General features: G+C 43.3%; 1 protein-coding gene across 2 annotated transcripts in view; it reads left to right on the plus strand.

The window, feature by feature from the left end:
• akt3a (v-akt murine thymoma viral oncogene homolog 3a) overlaps positions 1–20,735 on the plus strand; it is a 49,258-nt gene that overhangs the window by 19,749 nt on the left and 8,774 nt on the right. For both annotated transcript variants that reach the window (XM_035172557.2, XM_035172558.2), the window contains exons 3-10: positions 5,498–5,623; positions 9,442–9,553; positions 12,760–12,904; positions 14,071–14,202; positions 14,340–14,405; positions 15,479–15,547; positions 17,446–17,568; positions 18,357–18,485. In XM_035172557.2, coding sequence (XP_035028448.1) covers positions 5,498–5,623; positions 9,442–9,553; positions 12,760–12,904; positions 14,071–14,202; positions 14,340–14,405; positions 15,479–15,547; positions 17,446–17,568; positions 18,357–18,485 — 902 coding nt within the window. The remainder of the gene's footprint in view (positions 1–5,497; positions 5,624–9,441; positions 9,554–12,759; positions 12,905–14,070; positions 14,203–14,339; positions 14,406–15,478; positions 15,548–17,445; positions 17,569–18,356; positions 18,486–20,735) is intronic.

The following is a 20,735-nucleotide window of genomic DNA, read 5'->3' on the forward strand; positions in this document are numbered from 1 at the left end:
ACCTGTTTGGTTGTTTCGATGCCTCTGCGCCGGCGTCAGCCAGTGTTTTTTTGGGTTTTCCATGCATCCATCCCATTTCCGAATGCAATACCTCAAGAAATCCTTAAGGGAACTTCACATTTGGTGCAAATATTCACTTAGACTTAAGGATGATCTTCTTTGTCACCTCTTAATATTATCTTTTTAAATAATACATAATGGGAGCAAGTTATGACGGTCATGATGAAAGAGTTGCTAAATCTTCTTTCATTTCCTCAAATTTTTTTACAGTAAAATCTTCTGAAACTTGACATGCAGACAGTGGAGATCACCATGAACAAGAGTTTAATCTCACAGATTAAAAAAAATAATTTGTGATTGTTGAAGTGATTCGAATTTGGTGCTCGAAGTTGAAGGTCAAGGTCACAGTGACCCCGAGTCCCTGTGAATATTAGGACAGCCCGTATGGAATTTCATTACATCTGGTACCATTCACCTGTACTCAATAAATACATTTGGGTTCTCATAGGTTAAACATGTTTTGGCCTCTTTAATGTGATATCACAAGAGTGCTTGAGGGGATTTCTTCAACTTTTGTCAGTTGTCACTTGGACTAAGATTTTCAGCTGTAGTGATTACATTTCGTTGGTCAAAGGTCACAGTGAACTTATATGAATCTGGAATAAAGGTATGTAGTAATATGTACTAGTTGGCGTAGGCAAACAAACAAAGACCGGCAGGGGTGAAAACATAATTCTGACTTCAAAACAGTTGATTCACTATCTGTTGATCAAGTCTTCCCAGCATCAAAACATGATGTAGGTCTGTGAGTCATCCAGTCTGGACACTTACAACCCCGCCTGTGAGTGAGGTTGAACTCATCTGAATAGTCTGTCAGGTTTTCTTCGGCCAGTCAGCTTATCGGCCGGGCAACCAGCCAGCCGGCTCCTCAGTGACTTGTTTAGTAAACTTATCTATTATGTCTTGTTACAGCAAAACTCTTTGTGTTGCTGCGGAACACTGCATGTGTGTCTGTGTGTTGTTGTGTGGCCAGACGATGCATTCCTCTTCCTGCTGGGGAGCTGCTGTGTATGAACATGGCTGAACATCCCCTCCACCCTCTCCACTACCCCCCTCCCATCCCTCCACCCCACCTCCATACACCACCACCCGTCCAGCTCCCAGAGTGCCAGTCACACAGCCCCGTCTCTGCGCCATCTGCATATCACATCCTGCCTCGGCCAAAGCATTAAATTAAATCCCTGTTTGGGTTGATTAACAAATGGCTGGTGAGCTCACATAGTTATGGAGTTATTTATTTAATTGTCATCAAGAGTTTTTTTTTTTTCTCAGCAAAGCAGAAGAGCAGAGGTGTGCAGGTGTCCTGACGGAGAGGGTGTATTAGACAGAGCGATGGAGACACTGCAAAGTTTTTCTGTGTTTCTGGCTTCAGTATTTGTACCTGTCTCCCATTTATTCCCGCACTTCTCTCTAATTCTCTCCCCTCTCCCCCCCTCTCCCCCCTCTGTCCCAAAATGAATAGTTAATCAGTTTGCTAATTGAGTGACAGTGAGTCCATGCGTTGTTGTAATTGTCCAATCAGAGAGCTTGGAACAGACACAGTCACAGCTGATTCATCTCTGCCGCTTACTGCTAAATCCACAAGCTGCAACTGGAGGATGTGCCAACAAGATTTATTCCTCCTCGAAATTCCAAAGCAACTTTCAAAAAGTCTAAGTCAGTTTTCAGTTGGCAATAAAAAAAGTATGAAGGGCGGACACTTTGTTAAAGTTTGCAACCTTTACCTCAAGACCTTTTGGAATCAGAGAACATTTATGTAACACTTTACTACCATTAAAAGTAAAGGGAACAATTAATACAAAAATATATGAGTTAGGACTTCAAATTATAACGTTGGAACTGCTGCACAGGACATTATTGTGTCTTTGTTTTGAACACATTTAAATCCATTCATTTATCTTTCTAAATATCCTCTGTTCCTCAGATCTTTCAAGTCACCCACGTTCTCCTGTATCGCTGATATGCTATCGTTCTAACAAGAGACAAGAGACTCCTGTTGTCTTCGGCACTGTGTACTGTAGTATTTGCTAATTGGCCTTAAGGGAAAAGTAAAGTTGTGCAGAAAACTAAATGAAAATGAAGTGAGGAGTCCGAGAGAGATGGTGTGGGAAGGAGACCGGCTGTTCTGTTTTCTCCAGCAGTCCAAACTAGAGACATGTGGCTCTCCAGACAAGCTGTCCAGAGTGGGAGAGCTCGCTGGACTCATTACAGGCAGGGCCAAGACGGGATAGCTTGACAGAACACCATCATTCGGAGAATTTGGAACGGTCGAACCAGAACTGTGTTAGTTTTTTGCGAGCACGTGTGTGCGTGCCGGTGTCTATTTGGAACAGCGTGCTTCGACAACTGTCCATCTCTTCCCTCCGTCTGTGCCACCCCTGGCTGCCCCCACCCCCCGCCCCCCGTGGACATGTACACACACACACACACACACTCTACATACCACACACTCACAAACAACGCTGTCTAGGCCCGGCCAGAAGGATTGCTTAAATGTTTGCAGTTGTACTGGACAGCTGAGCGATGAAGTGGCCAGCCACAGGCTTCCATTGGAAATTGACTCAGAGGAATGACTGGACTTGGAACAGCAAACCAGTCATCGCTGCCAGTTTATAATAGTTTTATTAGTTTAACTTTCTCTTCATCCATTCCATCAGTCAATGCATCTCCTTCTACTGTGAACTTCCCCTTTTACAGATGATCACTTTCTTCCATCAATTTTTCAATTTACAGCAGGAGTTGATATACCTGTGTCACACGAATTCATCTGACCTTAGAACCAAAGTACTCACATAAATTCATATATTATGTCTGATTCAAACCCACAGGAGGTTAACACAGTGTTGGCTTCGTCACACGTACACAAATGCAAATGCAAACCATCACCTCCCGTTCACTTCCATTCTGTGTGAGCCAAATCCATGGACTTCAACTTTGGTGAACTTTGACCGGCAACTTCCCACCCTCAACCAATAGCAAGGATGTTTGTGTGGTCGACCCCAATAGGCTATCTCCTTCTCCTCTCCCTCCTCCTCCTCACTACAAGAAATGGCAGCATCTTCCTCTATTCTTCACTGCTAGTCCGACTCAGACAGACTAAAGACCACTCACATTACGTAATTTGCCTTGGCAGGTGATTATCATTAACCTTCATTTGGATATGTGTGACTGTGCCCTCACAAGTCATTTTATTTTTATGTAAATATATATATATATATATTTGTATTCATTTACAATAAAACCTTAGACATTTTCAAATGTCACAGTAGGAAATGCACAGGCGTAATGAACGTTTTTTTTTATTTTGTCAATCCCTTGCTGTTAGGAGATCTGAAAAAATAAATCTCTTTTCCAGACTTTTTATTAGCAATACCTGTGCATGAAACAGAAAAAGATTAAATACATGGGGCTGGGTTAAGTTCTTACATTATTAATTCTTTGATTTGGTGAGACTTTTCTTACAAGCTTTTTTCCCTCCATCCTTTTTTGCTTTGCTTTCTTTATAAATATTTTCTTCTTCTTCTTCCTCATGACTCTCTCCATCCCTCCTCCCACCTCTTCCCATTCAGCCCCTCTCACAGCGCTCTGTTTATCAGTAGCAAGTGATCCAAAGAATATGCTTTGTTTCTCAAAGAACAGGAGCAGGAAACAGGAGAGTGGGTGGTGATTTGTGAAAAAGAGAAGAAAATAGAGACCGGGAAAGGAGAGGTGTGATTTTGTCATCCTGATGACGCACCAACACCCAACAGCATTTTCTTATCTGTCTATCATTGTCTATCTGTGTCTCTCCCTCTGTCCCTGTGTGGTGGTCCAAGTCAGCTGGTAGCGCCCCCCCCCACACACACACAGCTCCACCACCAGCAGCACCCAGAGGTACCGGCAGGGCCCGCAGTTCAGCGGAGCAGGTGTTTTTCTGCGGCGTGTTAACGAGCACGGCCTGCTGTCATTTCCGCTTTAAATGGCTGTCACAAATAGAACACACACACACACACAAACACACATATTTTTTTTTTCTCTCCTCTCCCTGTGAATTAGCCTAAAAAAGGTGATCAGAGCTGTTACCGATCCTAGAAAGTGTTATTGGGTGCATGCACAGATGCATCTTTTTGTCTGTTTGCATGTCTTCACAAGGTGTGTAAATGTGTCTGTGTGTGAGCGTGTCAGCGAGCGGCTGGTTAATTAAAAGGGGCTGAGAAGTGGGGGATCATTCTTGTCTGTGGTTATTATTTCTGTTGTTTTGAAATAAACAGAAAGTGAAATGTTTACACAACTCCCAGCTTCGGAAAAGTGTTTCTCAGCCGTATTCAGTTCTCACCCGTGCGTGTGTGTGTGTGCACAAGTCTCATCCCTGTATTGGTACTCATTGTACTCGTCCAACTATGTGGGAATCCGCACGTGTATGTACTTTAATCCATGTGTGTATCCATGCTGTTTCCAGTAAGTGTTATCCGCCTCTGTGGTGTGGAAATGTTTGACACTCGTGTAATCCTGTGATGGGTCATCTGATAAAGCTGTGGTGCCACCTTAGTGCCAGTCTGTGCCAGCCAGTTGGGTAATACTCTGCCACCAGCTGCTCAGCAGATGTTGTTATTTATCGCTGCCGTCTAAGAAGGGTTATTCTCTATCTGTAATTTTACCTCCTCGTGTCATTTCATCTTATCCCATCTCATCCCCCTTTTCTTGTTCCTCTTTTCCTGGCAACCAGTGGTTTGTGTGTATGTGTGCTTAAAGTGTAAGTTCATACATGTGTGTGTGTGTGTATGGTTTCAGTGTGCTAGTATGTGTGCTGGGTGGAAAGGTCATCACCTCAACGCCTGCCCATGTATCAGCCAGATGATGTTTCTGGCATGGATAGTTTGAGTGTGGTGCTGGTAAACATGTTTTTGTCATTTTTTACATGATAATCCGATCTCAATCTGGCAAGCGCTGTGGGAGTCAGAGATACTGGGTGTGTGGGTGTGTGGGTGTGTAGGTGTTTGTGTGTTTGTGTGTGTGTGTGTGTGTGTGGTCCAAGTTTAACTCTTGTTGTGCGGACCTAAATTATTTAGTCACATTATTGGAACTTGTCTTATTTTTAGGTTAAGGTTTGTTCTCCTGTGAAGTCATGGTGTGTGTGTGTGTGTGTGTGTGTGTGTGTGTGTGTGTGTGTGTGTGTGTGTGCGTGTGTGTGCGCGTGTGGGATATCATTGGACAGATGAGACAGTTGAGCTGACAGACTCTTATTTCTCTGGGGAATAAAATCTGTATTTAAATTATGACCAGAAAGACTATTGCTATAAATGCTTTCCATATAACCCGATGATCAGCATAATCATCATAAGCCATTTGCACTCTTGCCCTCAGTATCATCATCACTGTTGCCTCATGTTCTGAATTCAGTTTTATTTGATCTGACTTATATTTCCCTCCCTCTCTTTGTGTGCATTCTTCTCTCCAGGTGAATACATAAAGAACTGGCGACCGCGTTACTTCCTGTTGAAGACAGACGGCTCCTTCATCGGCTACAAAGAGAAACCTCAGGACGCAGACCTGCCCTACCCCCTAAATAACTTTTCTGTAGCAAGTACGTTCCCTCTACTGCCTCTGCTGTGAAAACAGAAACATGTATTTGTTGGCTTATTATTAACCTTTTAAAACAAATGGTCTCACCTGTGAGCCACATTGGCTTTGGTGTCGCCACTGAAGTGGTTTGTTTGTTTTGGTCTGTTCCAGAAGCTCGGTCTCCTGCTTCTATTTACCTGTGCACAGCATTTTAGGTTATCACTCCGACAGCTGCTGACACATAATTGATTTCCACTAAAACTCAAAAGTGTTTTCCACATAAAAAGATACAGCTAAGGCCTCGAGGAGACCAGGATTATGACTGTACTCAGAAGAGTTAGGGAGCAGTAACCTTTATATGTTGGCTTCATAATTTTCAGGCTTGTGCGCAAACATGTTTTAGTGGCGATGATACTGTGATGAACACCTTAAGGGAGTGTCTCAGTTTTGAGCAGAGCCTCTATAGGCGGGAGGGTATTTGTGTCTTGCTTTAGGACACTTCAGCGGGAATTTAAACCTTTGTTTTCCAGTGGGAACAATCTATATCCTCAAACCGATTATGTTTTTATATTTCTTAAATGTCACGTCTGTCATCTAAATAGCCATGAGATGTTGCCAAAAGAGTGAAATGGTACAACACCTTTTGCGTCAGCCTCACTCGTGGCTTGTCAAAACATCTAGTCAGTCATCAGTTGGTCTTCAGAGTGTTGTTGTACTTTGCCGAACTCACCGAGGGCTCTAATTAACCACTTATCAGTATATCATCAGTCTGCACCTGGTTAACAGGCTCCACAGCGTCGTTGACATGTGTAATTAAGCAGCAAATGAGTTGACAAGATTTATCTTAGTGTTTCTCCGTCTCACCACCACCATCACCTCCTCACTGATCAAATAGTTAATGAAGATTATCAGTCAAAAATGGTTTAAGCTTTGGAATAAAATGTTGTGATCATTCATAACCTGTGTACTTTAATTTTTAAGAACACAGAGTGGATTTACTACAAAGTTATAGTTCTCACAATGTGGTTTTTGAATGGTAACCAAACTTTTGACTTATGTTTATGCCCATACATCTCTGATAAGTTCTAAAATAGGGTTTCACTTCTTTCCAAAAGGCCTGAAGCAGCCTCCACTGTATTTACTTGTATATATTTATAGTAAAAACTCTAATGCTGCACAGAGCATTTACATATAATTAAAGTTAAAATAGGTTTAGTCGGTTATATCTTGTCAGTTTTTTGGGGGGAAAAGCAATGTAAAATATCAGCAAAATAGTTGAGGATCAGTGATGGACGGAACGACAGGAGATGCAGGAGGTGCGAGATGAGACGGAGGTGCAGGAGGTGCGAGATGAGAGATGAGAGTGAAAAAGGGAAAAGAAAACGATGACGAATGATAGAATACAAGCTGAAACCTCCGAGAAAATTATAAAGAATGGAACATCGAAGGGCGGAGGAGGAGACAGAAAGATAGGAGTCCGGAAGGGAGGACAAGTTCTGGGAATGAGCGATGGGAATCGATCAGAGGGGGCAGGGGAAGAGAAAATTGGACTCACAGGGAGGAGAGAGGAAGAGGAGAGAGGAATCAGAGGACAGAGACGGAAGGATGATTTGGGTGGAGAGCAACGGATGAGAGCTGGGGAGAGGGACGGAGGGATTGGAGGGTGAGGTTTTTCGCGGATGAAATATTGAGAGGAGGTTCGTCAGCGCTCAACAGACAGGGAGGAGGAGACGAAGACAGGATTGGAGAACGAGGAAAAGGGGGAGAGGAGAAGAGTTTGAGAGGAGGACAAGCCAGGCCATACATCCGGCCCCGGCTGCTTGGCACAGCGCTGGCACTGCCACATCTGTTGCCCAAAGCTGGGAGGCCAGGTGGTGGTGTGTGTGAGTGAGTGTGTGTATGTGTGTGTTTGTTTATCTCTGTGTGCCTGTGTGTGTGTGTGTGTGTGTGTGTGTGTGTGTGTGTGTGTGTGTGTGTGTGTGTGTGTGTGTGTGTGTGTGTGTGTGTGTGTGTGTGTGTGTGTGTGTGTGTGTGAACAACAGAAGTGGTCAGATGGAACAGAGATGGTACAGGCCTGTTCCCTGCAGAGGGACTCATACATACAAGCCTGTCGCACTTACACACACACACACACACACACACACTGATGCATGCACTCACATACACTAACCAAACTGCTACACAGATTTCACAATTGCCTGCTGTGGCAAACAACCCAATTTCAGCTAATGTTCAAACTTCAATATCACTTTGTGTGTGTGTCCAGTATTTTTTGGCATCAACCAAACCTGACCTTGTTTTCTGGCAGCACAGCAGGCCTCGCTCACGAGTCAGGTAGTATCTTCTTTATGCAAGTGTGTGTGTGTGTGTGTGTATCTGTGTCTGAGTGTGACTGTACATCGAAACTCTGCTGCGTGCTCGACCCGAGCGGTGTTGTCATTAACCTTCCTGTCTATATTTAGGCTGAGCCATGACGTGCTGTGCAGTGCCACACTTAAACAGAAAGTAATTGGGAGAAGGGATAGCTGATGACGGGAGGGTAGAGGAGGAAAGGAGAGGAAGCAAGTGGAGGGCAGGCGAGAAGGTGAGGAGAGAAGGACAGGCGACCAAAAGGGGAACAGAAGATAGAGGAGAGCAGGAGAAGGTGATAGATGTAGAACAAAGAAGTGGGAGCGATGAGACAACCGAAGATGGATCATTTAGCTCTTTTACATCACCTCTTGTCCCCAGTAACCACAGAGACTGCTGGGAGACGATGAAGATGTATTCCCTCCCATAGCGAACTCACAGGCCCATCTGGCCAAGTGTGTGTACGTTTTTTTGTGTTTGTGTGCCATATCATACATTTGTGTGATAATGACTAACTGTATTGCCCATTTTCACAGAAATGTGTCTCTTCGGATATATTCGCCAGATGTGTACGCTCTGCAACACATTATATCTCTTGGCACAGGAGAGCCACTGTATTTGTGTTATTGGTCGGTGAAGATATTGCTCATGAAAAGCTGTATGTTTTTCTTCATGATAATGTTATAACAAACTTGTTATTCGGCATAAACTCATCTGGTTTGAACTTATTCTAATGTAATGAGTAGACCTATGTTATTTCTTATGGGTCATTCTCACAGACAGGGGAATAGGTTAGGAATAATGTCTCAGTTTAATTCAAGTGTGACAGTGAGCCAGGATGCTCAACATCAGGGCCCTGAAACTGAAAAAGCTGAATGGAATTCAACAATCTGGATTATGGTTAAACCCGTGATGAGTGTAGTGTGAGGGGAACTACTGTGAATGAGTTTACTCAAGTATTTTTCTTGTGTTGTGGTCATTTGAGGCTTCATCTGTCCCAGACACATCAGGTGGATATCTTTGAAGTATAGAACCATATAAGTATGAAATTTCCTCCTTTTAACTCCACCAAGGAGGTTATGTTTCTATTTGTGTGTTTATTTCTCAGTGGGAGTGTTTGAAAAGTACTGAATTTATTTAGAACAAACTAACGAGGGATGGAGCCTGGGCCTCCTCTGTAGGAAAAACACACACATACACATTTACATCTCTTAGAAAAGTATTATTTATGAATCTTGATATTACATCAAGACATATTTATGGTTAGATTTTAGTACAATCTGGTGCAGATCTAGATAATAATCTGATTTGGTAATCCAAATACCAAAGCAACCACAAGCACCTTACGATGTATAATTCAAAACTCGAACTTTTCCAACTTCTGTTTTATCTTTTTCCTTTTCTCAGATTTAACTTTACGCGAATAAGACAGAAAATGCTATTTTAAATGTACCTAATAGACAACACTCTCCCTCTGGCTGCCTGTTTCAGAATGTCAGCTGATGAAGACAGAGAGGCCAAAGCCAAACACCTTCATCATACGCTGCCTCCAGTGGACCACAGTCATCGAGAGGACCTTCCACGTGGACACTCCTGATGAGAGGTCAGTTTCCTGAAGAACGGCTCGGTGCTGAGAGCATCCTCCAGTCGTTGGCCAGTGAACGATGAGAAGGTCGAGCACTGTTTTCCTGTGAGAGCTCTAATCATTTACAACATATTAGGGCTGAGTCTGGTCTGGATTCAAATTTAGATGCTGATGATATCATCTGGCCAGAGCTTTCTTTTAAAGTGAGAAGTAAACTTTCTCTTTGTGTGGCATCTTAGAGCTAAGATGCTTTCAGGCAAATCGACCACAGGCCATTCAATGTGCTCTGCCTGTATTACTGCAGATCGTCTGACACGTCTCTCTCACAGAAGCAGTTTGGATAAAAACCGACATTCAAGCTCACACAAATCAATATTTATTTTTCAAACATACTTTTCAACGTAACATTTTATCTTAAGAGTTTAATTTATATATCCAAGAAATGTAACTAAGGATTATCTACATTTTATGTTTGAGTAAAAGAAGAGAATATAAATAAACATTCTCACCTTTATAGCTTTTAAAAGATCTTGACATTGGACTAAACATTTGTAGGTATACATATATATATATGTATGTATTATGTGGGTAGACGTATCATCAAGGGCAGAGGTATCTATGAGGAGTGTGTGTGTGTGTGTGTGTGTGTGTGTGTGTGTGTGTGTGTGTGTGTGTGTGTGTGTGTGTGTGTGTGTGTGTGTGTATCTGAGGGAAAGAGAGAGGGTGAGAGAGACAGAGTGGAAAGGAGACCTTTCAAGTAGTGTCGGCATAAATTCTCCAGCTGCTCAGTTCCTTTCTGAGAAGCTGAGGTGTTTATCTCCAGAAAATGAACAGCTTTGCCCAGAAGACCACAGATGCTTCTGTGCATCCTTTGAGTTTGTGTGTGTGTGTGTGTGTGTTTTTATCTGTGTGTGTGTGTTGCAGCTGTCTGTCCAAGTTTGTCTATGTTATATGTTGTTTTCTAGTAGTTTTGTCTCTAGATAATCAAATAAAGATTTCGCAGTAGCTCTCAATTATTTTATGAAGTCACATACTTTATACAAAGGAATATCCAGATGTGTGTGTGTGTGTGTGTGTGTGTGTGTGTGTGTGTGTGTGTGTGTGTGAGAGAGAGATATGGGCATCTTTGAAGTTTAGGTGGGTTGGAAAGAAGCGTGTGTGTGTGTGCCACAACTGGGTGTCTGTGGTTCTGTGTGTGTGTGTGTGTGTGTGTGTGTGTTACTGTATTTGTTGTACTGTACCAGAGCTGGCGGGACTCCAGCTACCACAGCCCCAACCGCGAGCAGAGAGGGTGGCACATGTTGGCGTGGTGCCGGATTGTAGGCAGGCCCATTATCTCTCATTAGCAAAAAAAACTCATTATACAAAAAACACTCTCACCAAGAGAGAGAGCATTTATCTGCTGCCTGACCTTGAGAGAGTTCCCACTGCTTTTCATGTAGCTAGACACACACACACACACTCACCCACACACAGACACATCATGGGTGCCACAAATTGAGTGCTCCATTGTCGTAGATGGAGTGTAACTTGAGTTTGCCCTTGTATTGGAGTGTGTAGGGTACGCTCAGAAGTCTCTGCAGTAGAAAGGGATTCAGATCTTAAAAACACACTGCTCAGTTTAGGTTCAGATGGATGTTCTTCCAGATCCTTCAAGGAAACATATGGGCATGTAACTCAAAACAAAACAAAACACACAGGGGTGATCGTTTGAGAGTCAAACAGGTTTCATTATTATGATCTTGTCACAGCTTACACTTGGGTGAGTGTATTTGAAAGTGCAAACTTGTAAATCCCGACTTGCTTCTCCGGACTCCAGAGGATTTCTGAATATTTGAATATGGTCTTTGGATCACCTCAGTTTGGTTTTGTGCAAACGTGGAGCCCTGCATGTGGCACAGGATTAACGCTGTTTGAGTGGAGATTCAAAGGGGAATTCTCTCTGTTCAGTTCAGGCTCGAGGAAACAACTTTAAAATTATATTCAAAATCAGAAATGTTATTTAATAAATAAAGAGATTATCGTTATACAAAATTAACCAAATTTACAACGTCAGAAAACTGATAAAACCTCAAAAATAACTTTAACTTAAAGTCTCATTTACTCAAGTCTCTTCTCTTCTCCTCTTCTCTTCTCTTCTCTTCTCTTCTCCTCTTCTCTTCTCCTCTTCTCCTCTTCTTCTCTTCTTCTCTTCTCTTCTCTTCTCTTCTCTTCTCTTCTCTTCTCTTCTCTTCTCTTGTGTAACAGAGCAGAGGAGAACTTGGTTCTGTTAACAAACCATTATATTCATCATCATTAAATACAGTTAACGTGTCTACACATCCTGACGCATGGCTGGCCTTCTGCTACACGCACACACGTACGCAAAATTAAACTCGCATATTTCCTCCCAACAGATGTTGAACAACACCGCTAATGGAAAGTCAATGGGGAGGAACAATGTTAGCAAACACCAATGCATTGTTCCCTCTAATGCATGGATGTGCGTTTGTGCACACACTCACTCACAATCTCTCTCTCTCTCTCTCACACACACACACACACACACACACACACACACACACACACACACACACACACACACACACACACACACACACACACCACGCACACAGACTGGTAGGCATTAGTTCTGCTCTGTGATCATTGCTCATTTGGTTGATTCTCTAGTTGACCGTGTTTCCTCTCTGTTGAACAAATAGATGTTTATGTTAATTGAAAACACATTAGCTTCTTTACAAACCTGGTCAAAGAAGTGCACTGACCATCCTACTGGAGAGTCTCTGACCAATATTAGATTTTACACCAGTGTAATGTATTGTCACTTGGGCTAGTTTCAATTATGGTATGTACTCTAGATGTATGTGTATATGCAAACCTCAATGATATTCAGTAAATTGTTTGTTTTTTACCCCAAAATATGAAGAATCAAGTCTTTACTTTCTAGGAAACCAGAATCAGTGTTTTATACTTTTTACTTAAAAATTACTAAAATGACTGAATGATTATTAAAACATTTGCGCCATTTTTTGCAACATTTTCCTCCTCTTCCTTCTTCTCCTTCTTCTTTTTTCCTTATCTTCCTCTTCCTCCTTTTTCTTCTTCCTTTTGTTGTTTTTTTCTGTTCTCCTCCTCTGTTTGCACTGAAGCACTTTGCTGTTTGTAAAGTTCTGTGTAAATACAGCCGAGTTGAGTCATAAACTTGTCCCACGCTGTGTGTCCAGAGATGAGTGGACTGACGCCATTCAGATGGTCGCCGACAAGCTGCAGAAACAAGAGGAGGAGAGGATCCAGTGCAGCCCCACCTCCAATATCGACAACATGGTCGAGGAGGAGATGGACATCTCTACCACACAACACAAACGCAAGGTAACACACGACAGCAGATGTGCACACAGACATACAAACACTGAAAACACAGACATTATTCCAGCTGGACTGTTGTCATTCATCACCATATAATGGGTTATTATCTTTGAATGCATGCAATTTTAAAAATTGTCCTCTCGGCCACAGGTTTCCACTAAAGAAATAGCCACTGTAACAACAAAGGTAAATTGGTTTTTCCCAAATTATAGTGATCCAGCAGTAAAAAGCAGTGATTGGAAATAACTTTTGTAAATGTAGACGGTTTCGAAGGCAAATGCGACATTTACAAGATATAACACGTAAAGTAAACAGTCTGAAATACAGCTTGAGTCCCCTGCAGGCTTCATGGTTCACTACACACTCTAAAGGTTTTGTAGTGTTATTGGCAAAAAATATTAGTGGCTCAGTAAAAAATAAATGTATAGGTCTGTATAGGTGTCCTCCAACAGGGACCATTAACATGACTGCTGCTATTAATGGTATTCTGACCAGTAGTTGTCAGTTCATTATATATGTGTTAAATAAAGTGAACAATGGACAAAACAAAGATAAACATATTTAGGTTCTGCAGCCACAGGACGAGGTATCTAAAGTTAATCATTTAATTATGGTCCTGACAAAAATGTGTCCATTGCACAAAACATAGAAATCTAGAAATTTCTGATCAGATTAGTGATGTTAACTTGATCGGATTAAATCAGTTCCACTTTCAAATAAAACAAATGTAGAATTTTAAATGTATTTTATATAAAAGTGTTTAGAAGAGCTTTAATGTTTGGGATGTTTGGCCTCTTGTTAAAATACAATAAGGGTTTTGTAAAAAAAAAAGAAAATGACCAATAAAAAAACATGATTTCGATAAAGCAAGAATATTATTGCACAGGTATTGTAATGACTATAATCACTATTTGCTATTCATTTCTTACACTGCGTAGGGCCGGCATTATTTATTTTTTCCTTCCATCGTTAAATAAGGCCCATCACAAAGACCATACAGATTTTTCTGTTCTCAGCAGAACACGGCCCCCTCACCGAAAGCAGCTGCCTCCACAGATGAATGTCATTCTGTGGGAAACACTGATAGTATCCCAAATGTGGAAACATGTCGACTGATCAACTTAAATCACTGACAAATCACTGACATTGGTCTTCTGTGTTACCCCCAGACAATGAGTGACTTCGACTACCTGAAGCTGCTGGGAAAGGGAACCTTTGGCAAAGTGATTCTGGTCCGAGAAAAGGCCAGCGGGAAATATTATGCCATGAAAATCCTAAAAAAAGAAGTCATCATAGCCAAGGTCAGTCCATCAGACACTGTCCATCTATGTGTCAGTCTTTATATCTGTTTGTGTTGACACTCTGATTGCTCCTCAGCTTCAGCCTTCTTCTTTTTCGTGTTTGATTGAAAATGTCTTGTGGCTTCGTGTGTGTACAGGATGAAGTGGCTCACACACTCACGGAGAGCAGAGTGCTGAAAAACACCAGACATCCTTTTCTCACCGTGAGTACCTCAAATACACAAAAACAAAAGGTTTGAATACTGATATACAGTATGTGTGTACATTGTATAGACATCTGTAAGAGTGACTGCACACACACACACACACACACACACACACAATATTGATCCTATACATACCTGAGTCTCTTGTGGCTAATTATAAGTGAGACGGCAAATTGTTGTACATTAACTGCTGCATCTGTTACTTTTACACCTTGTCTTTGATGTACACCTACACACATTAGCCTCTGCTCACACACACACACACACACACACACACACACACACACACACACACACACACACACACTCGCTCACTGTCTTGAGAGCAATTACAGTTCACATCTGAGTTTACCCCTATCACACCTGCAGCCACAAAGAGATTCAGACCAACTGTTCTTTTGTCTAGCAGCTTTCTCCCCAAAGAGAACACACACACACACACACACACACACACACACACACACACACACACACACACTTGCTTTGAATAAGCAAATACAGACATAAACCGATCACTCCTGCTGTTTTAGTTAGAATGGGACCAGACTTCTGGCTGTGTGCGAAATCGTTGACTCTGTCACTTCACTGTTCATTTTATTGGGAGTGCATATAGAAGATGAGTACGTGATTTGTCACCGGGCGAAATCAAAAAACAATATTTATTGCTTTTCAAGTCGTCAGTCGTGAGCAGTGGGTTTTGTCTGTGCTGTTACAGAAATAAAAGAGAAGCTATTGTGTCAGTAAATGCGTCGTGGTAGTTCATGCGTTTTGAGTAACCATCACTCGTACACTCCTATTTCCATTGCACAGTTGGATAGTTTTTACACAATATACAGTATACTGTGAGATTTAATACATGTAATACAATAGGACAAGAAAATTATAAACAACAAATAGTTAGCAATGGCTTTAATAATGATTTTGTCCACAAAGACGGACAGTACAAATATTACCAGTGGATGAAACTGTTCACTAAGCACCAAGTGTTCTTTAGTAGCACAAAAATTAATCTAAAATGTGTTTGTATGAGTTCGCTCAGTGATGGTTTGTGTGTGTGGTTCTCATTTCAGTCGCTGAAGTATTCATTCCAGACTAAAGACCGCCTCTGTTTCGTCATGGAGTATGTGAATGGAGGAGAGGTAAAGGACACACACACACACGCACACACACACACACACACACGTTATCGATGGCTTTTGTTCCCAGTTAGAGAAGCCGTCAGTGATTAACTGGTCTTTTGCCTGAAATTTATCCCGAAAGTAGCCTATGACAGTAACACACCAACACACACACACACACACACAAACGCACACCCATTCATGTTGATTGTGCTGTGTGTGGTTACCCATCTTTGAGCAGTCAGTTAAACCACAACTCCACTACATCAACTGACAGAGACGTTCTGCTGTAAGATTCAAACTTTGTTATGGTTGAAGACGGTCTCCTAAACATTTGTCTGGGCTTATACGTAAAAGAAAGTCTCTCACAGATGAATACATCGGACAATTTAGTGTAATTGGAGCAAAGCAGCAAAGGAATGTGTAGACGTGCAAACACTCAGGAAGTGACTAAAGTTTCACTGTTCAATTGCTTCCTAACACAGTTAATTTGCCAACCAACTGGACTTTCGCTCGCCTCCTCGTCTCTCCTGCTTGTGTCTATTTATGAACACACCTATGGGGCAGATATAACCGGAATGACAGTCGGAGACGAAATGAGTTTGGATTCCCCCACTTTTCAATTTCTCTGATATTTAAGTGGGCCGTTTTTGCAATCTTGGTTCATTCCCTCAGTGAAACTGTCACCTGCTCCCCTCCCAGTTAGTTAGGCAGTTCAGCCAGCGCCAGACCCGAGCAAACACACACACACACACACACACACACAGAAAACACCAGCAATCACACACACGCCTAGACAAACACACACGGCAAATTTTTACCTCACCGGACGAATTGTGACCACACATACCACACAAACATGGACACACAACCCATTACAAACCTGCCACAGTCACAGCTGCCAGTACACTGATGAAGGCCCACCTGTCGTGCTACCCCCTCCACACACACACACACACGCACGCACATCATTTGAGCAAGGTGGTCTGCGAGCATCACTCCAGCGGCCATATGCAAACCTCCCTGAACAATTAATGGGGATATGTGTGCCCCTTGGCCTCATGGGTAATTTGTTCGACTTGACTGTTGCGGCGCAGCAGGCTGGTGTCATTTCGGTGCCACATGTGTAGCAGTGTGACAATGACAACTTGACAACTGACGGCTAGGGAGGGAGAGATGAAGGGAATGTGAGGTGAGTGATTAAAAAAAAAAAGCAGGACAGAGGAGTAACGAGAGGCAGAGCCACCTGGGGAAAGGAGACGAGTTGTGTACTCTTTAAAGTCGCAACATGAGCTCCTTGCCAAAAACAGAGGGATGGATATGAGAATGAAGTAAATGAAGATGGAGGCTCAAGGGGCAAGGCCAGTTAGGCCACTAATGAGTACTGCACTGGAGGCGGTTGGGATGGGAGGTGGGGTGGGGTTGGGCGGTTGGCGGCTGGCGGCGGCAGCAGCGGCGGCGGCGGCAGCGGCGGTCGGCCTCTCTTTAACTAGACTGGTGTATTGATTAAACCCTTGATTTGGCCCCCGTTGCCTAACTCCACGCCAACACTGTGCCAACCTAGCCCAGAGGGTAACATGGAAGAGGTATGTGTGTGAGTGTGTGTGTTGAGGGGGGCTGCTAGATGAGGCGCCAGCTGCCGAGTGCCTCCACCCACCCTCCTCCGAGACACCCCCCCCACCCACCCAACCCCTCTCCACAAGCACCTCTAGCACACGCACCCCACGCTCACCCTCCCTTCCACAATCTATCATCTCAATATGGTGCGGGCAGCCAGTTTGTGTTGTGCTAATTTCCTCCAATAAATCAGTAATTATTGCTGTGCCGTCCCTGCTGTCTCTCCCCCCTCTCTCTCGCTCCCTCTCTCCCTCTCTCTCTCACCCTCTCTTCCTCCCGTATCCTCCCTCCTTCTGCCGCAGCTGTTTTTCCATTTGTCCAGAGAGCGGGTGTTCTCGGAGGAGCGCACGCGCTTCTACGGCGCCGAGATCGTCTCAGCTCTCGACTACCTGCATTCCGCCAAGATTGTGTACCGGGACCTCAAGGTAAACAGAAGCAGAGACGGGGGGGCTGGTTCGGGGGCATTGGAAGAGAGTGATCAGATATTTGAGGGGAAAACATTTTTGAAAGCCCCCCCCCCACACATCTCTTATGTTTCCACAGTTTATTTTCATCCAAAAGCAGACGAGCGTCTCAGGGTGTGTGGTAATTAAAGAGAGGGACACAGACATAAAGCAGAGGAGAAGTGTGGAAGGCAGAGGCGGGGGGGGGGGGGTGTGCTGATGCCACAGAGGTAGAGAGGTAGATGGCTCTGTCTGAGCGTCTGCCTGGCAGCCTTGGCCCCAGTCCCGCTCACAGCAGCCAAGAAAGCAGGAAGGAGAAGAAAGCTGACAGAGAGCGAGAAAAACACTTCAGCCATTAAAATTAAAAGGTTGAGTGGCTCCACTACACGCCTGAAGTTTATTTCCCTCCTCTGCTCAGAGTTTGAGCGGCTGAGTGTGTCTATCGTCACCATGTGGGCAAATACAAAATGGTTATCCTCGCGCGTCTGCCTCTGCTCTCTTCTTCAAAGAAGTAAAACCTTGACTTCACAGTACACAAAGTGTTCCAGTCAGTTACTAGTGTTGATTCTCAGTCACGATTGATGACAATTAAATATTTTATTCATAACCATCGACAAAAGGCCCCTTCAGATGAATTCAAACCGTTTCCCAATAAATGCATCACCAGGATTAAAGTTGTCTTTTCCATTTCCCCAGTTTTTCTTTTAATATTCCGATGCTACAAGTGGCATGGTGGGAAGTGATGCTGAATATTTTTGTTTCCATTTCAGTTGGAGAACCTGATGCTGGATAAAGATGGCCATATCAAGATCACTGATTTCGGCCTCTGCAAGGAGGGTATCACAGACGCTGCTACCATGAAGACCTTCTGTGGCACTCCGGAGTACCTAGCACCAGAGGTAACCCTCTTCTGATTCTTTATGACCTGTGTTTTTCTACCTTCCCACGTCCTATGCCTCCCTTTATCTCCTTGCTCTGTAATCCATCTATTCATCTGTCCATTATGTTATACAGTAAGATATGAGTGTAAGAGCAGGAACAGCCTTGGGGGTTCTATAACACCACCACCCACCCTCAAGTGAGGTGTGAAGTCTAATGTAAAATATAACATCACAGCATCTCCTCCACAGTGCAGCACGTTTACATGTCTTAATCACCAGGTGGAAAATAAAAGGCAGGTGTAAAAGATGAGTGACGCGAAGGTAAGCTTGTGTGCTGTAATGTTAGTTTTATTTATTTTTCGTAAGTTCATACCACTCATCATAAACTTCGTTATGTAGCATTACTCCATCACTAGCTTACACACAGTCCACCTGAATATTTGGAAATTACCAAAACTATGTATTCACATGTTCTACTCTATGTAATGTTTATCACAGATGACATGAGAAAGCCACGACTGATGACGTGAGACCGTGTGTTTAAACACGTGACACTTGTTATGCACAGTAATGATATTCAGTTATTTTATGTACATAAGACCGACTGAGGCTGTGAAGTACATAAAGGCATCTGTGGCCTCCACAGGCAGCCAATCCATTAAGCAGTGAATCTGCAGCGCTCAGGGTTCAGGACGGCCCCTGTGAACTGTGGGACTCATGTTGCCCACCGCACAACACCTGCTTATCTAACAACAGCCCCGACTGATCAGTGGGACGACCAGGATTATTACTCATCTTTGATAAATGGGCGATAAACGAAGGACCTGCAGTAGCTGCGTGTGAAATCTTCTTACAGTGGAATGTATGTGTGTACATTTTTATTTGCAGAGTTCACCGGCGAAACATTTCCATAATATCAGGGTGAACTGTAAATATGCAGCTTCTGCGTGTGAACGAGGGTGTTGGGTTGAATTGGAAAAGGGCACAGCACGGCACAGCGCTCACACAAACACACACACACACACACACAGGCACACATCACTACATTCTTGTAATAATTTTTCTTTGCAGCCATCCGCTGTCCAGCCATCAGCTCTGCCTCACTCGAAGGCCAGCAGATCAACTGGCGGGAGCGTTGCAGGACTGTGGGTGGCGTAGATGGGAGCGATGGAGATGTGGAGATGAAAGCAGGAGGGGAGAGGCATAGTGTATATCCCACTTGAAAAAGTATGGAGGACAATTTGGCGCAGCATTTGTGCTTTTTTTTAGAGTCCCTCCCTTTGCGTGCCAAAAGCTGATTGGAGGCTGTTGGTTATTTTTCACAGGATGTGCGTCTGTGTGCATTTATGTGTGTGTGTGCGCGTGTGCGCTGTGTGTGTGATTGCAGTAGAAAGTGCGGGCTAAAGCGAGGCAGATGGCGGCAGATGGGCGAGGTTGGAGGAAGGTGCTCGGAAAAAACCTGGAAATCTACACCGCCGCCACTCGCCCGCCCGCTCGCTCTGCTCGCCCGCCCGCGTGTAAAAATAACACAGTTTGCTCTGAGCCAAGTTACAGTGATGCAAAGTAGCCGGGATTAAAAAGAGAAAGGGGGGAGGTGGGGGTTGAAGACAGAGGAAGATGAGAAGAGAGAAAAATATTTCAGGGTTACAGGAGTGAAATTCAGACAGTTCCTGTGTTTGCCGTCAGTGAGAAGGGCAGATGAGAAGTGTTTAAAAAGGGTCTGTGTCTGCGAAGTGCCTGAAGGAAGACACACAACATAACACATGAAGTGAATAATGTTGCCGCCGAACTTGTAAAGAATCAGACTGAAGTGTTATTTGCTTGTTTCAAGGATAGTCAGGAATAAAAGAAAAGGATTAATGTGAGATTAATGAACAGTGTGCAGTAAAAGGTCTTCGTAAAAGGATGGAACAGGATCAGAGGAAACACATGCGAGTGTTTTCTCTCTGTTTTCTCATATTTCATGTGTTTGACACATTTCGTTGTGGCTGTTTTTTGTTGAAAGTGTTGAGGAGGCTGCATTTGGGATTTTTTCCATTTATTTGGAAGTGTTTGTTTTTATTTTCCTTGTATGTTGTATATGTTCGGTATTGTGAGTTATTCAGTTTTTTTATCATAACTGTTAATGTCTAGTAAAAGCAAGTTATCAGACAGAATTAACCGATTTCCACATAACGACACTTTGGACGTAGAAGGTCTGTGTTTGACACCGACAATATGTGAGTGTATGTTCACTGTGAGGTGTGTTTGTGTGTTTGTGTTCCCTGC

This window comes from Hippoglossus stenolepis, chromosome 12 (assembly GCF_022539355.2).
Source record: "Hippoglossus stenolepis isolate QCI-W04-F060 chromosome 12, HSTE1.2, whole genome shotgun sequence".
Lineage (NCBI taxonomy): Eukaryota > Metazoa > Chordata > Actinopteri > Pleuronectiformes > Pleuronectidae > Hippoglossus > Hippoglossus stenolepis.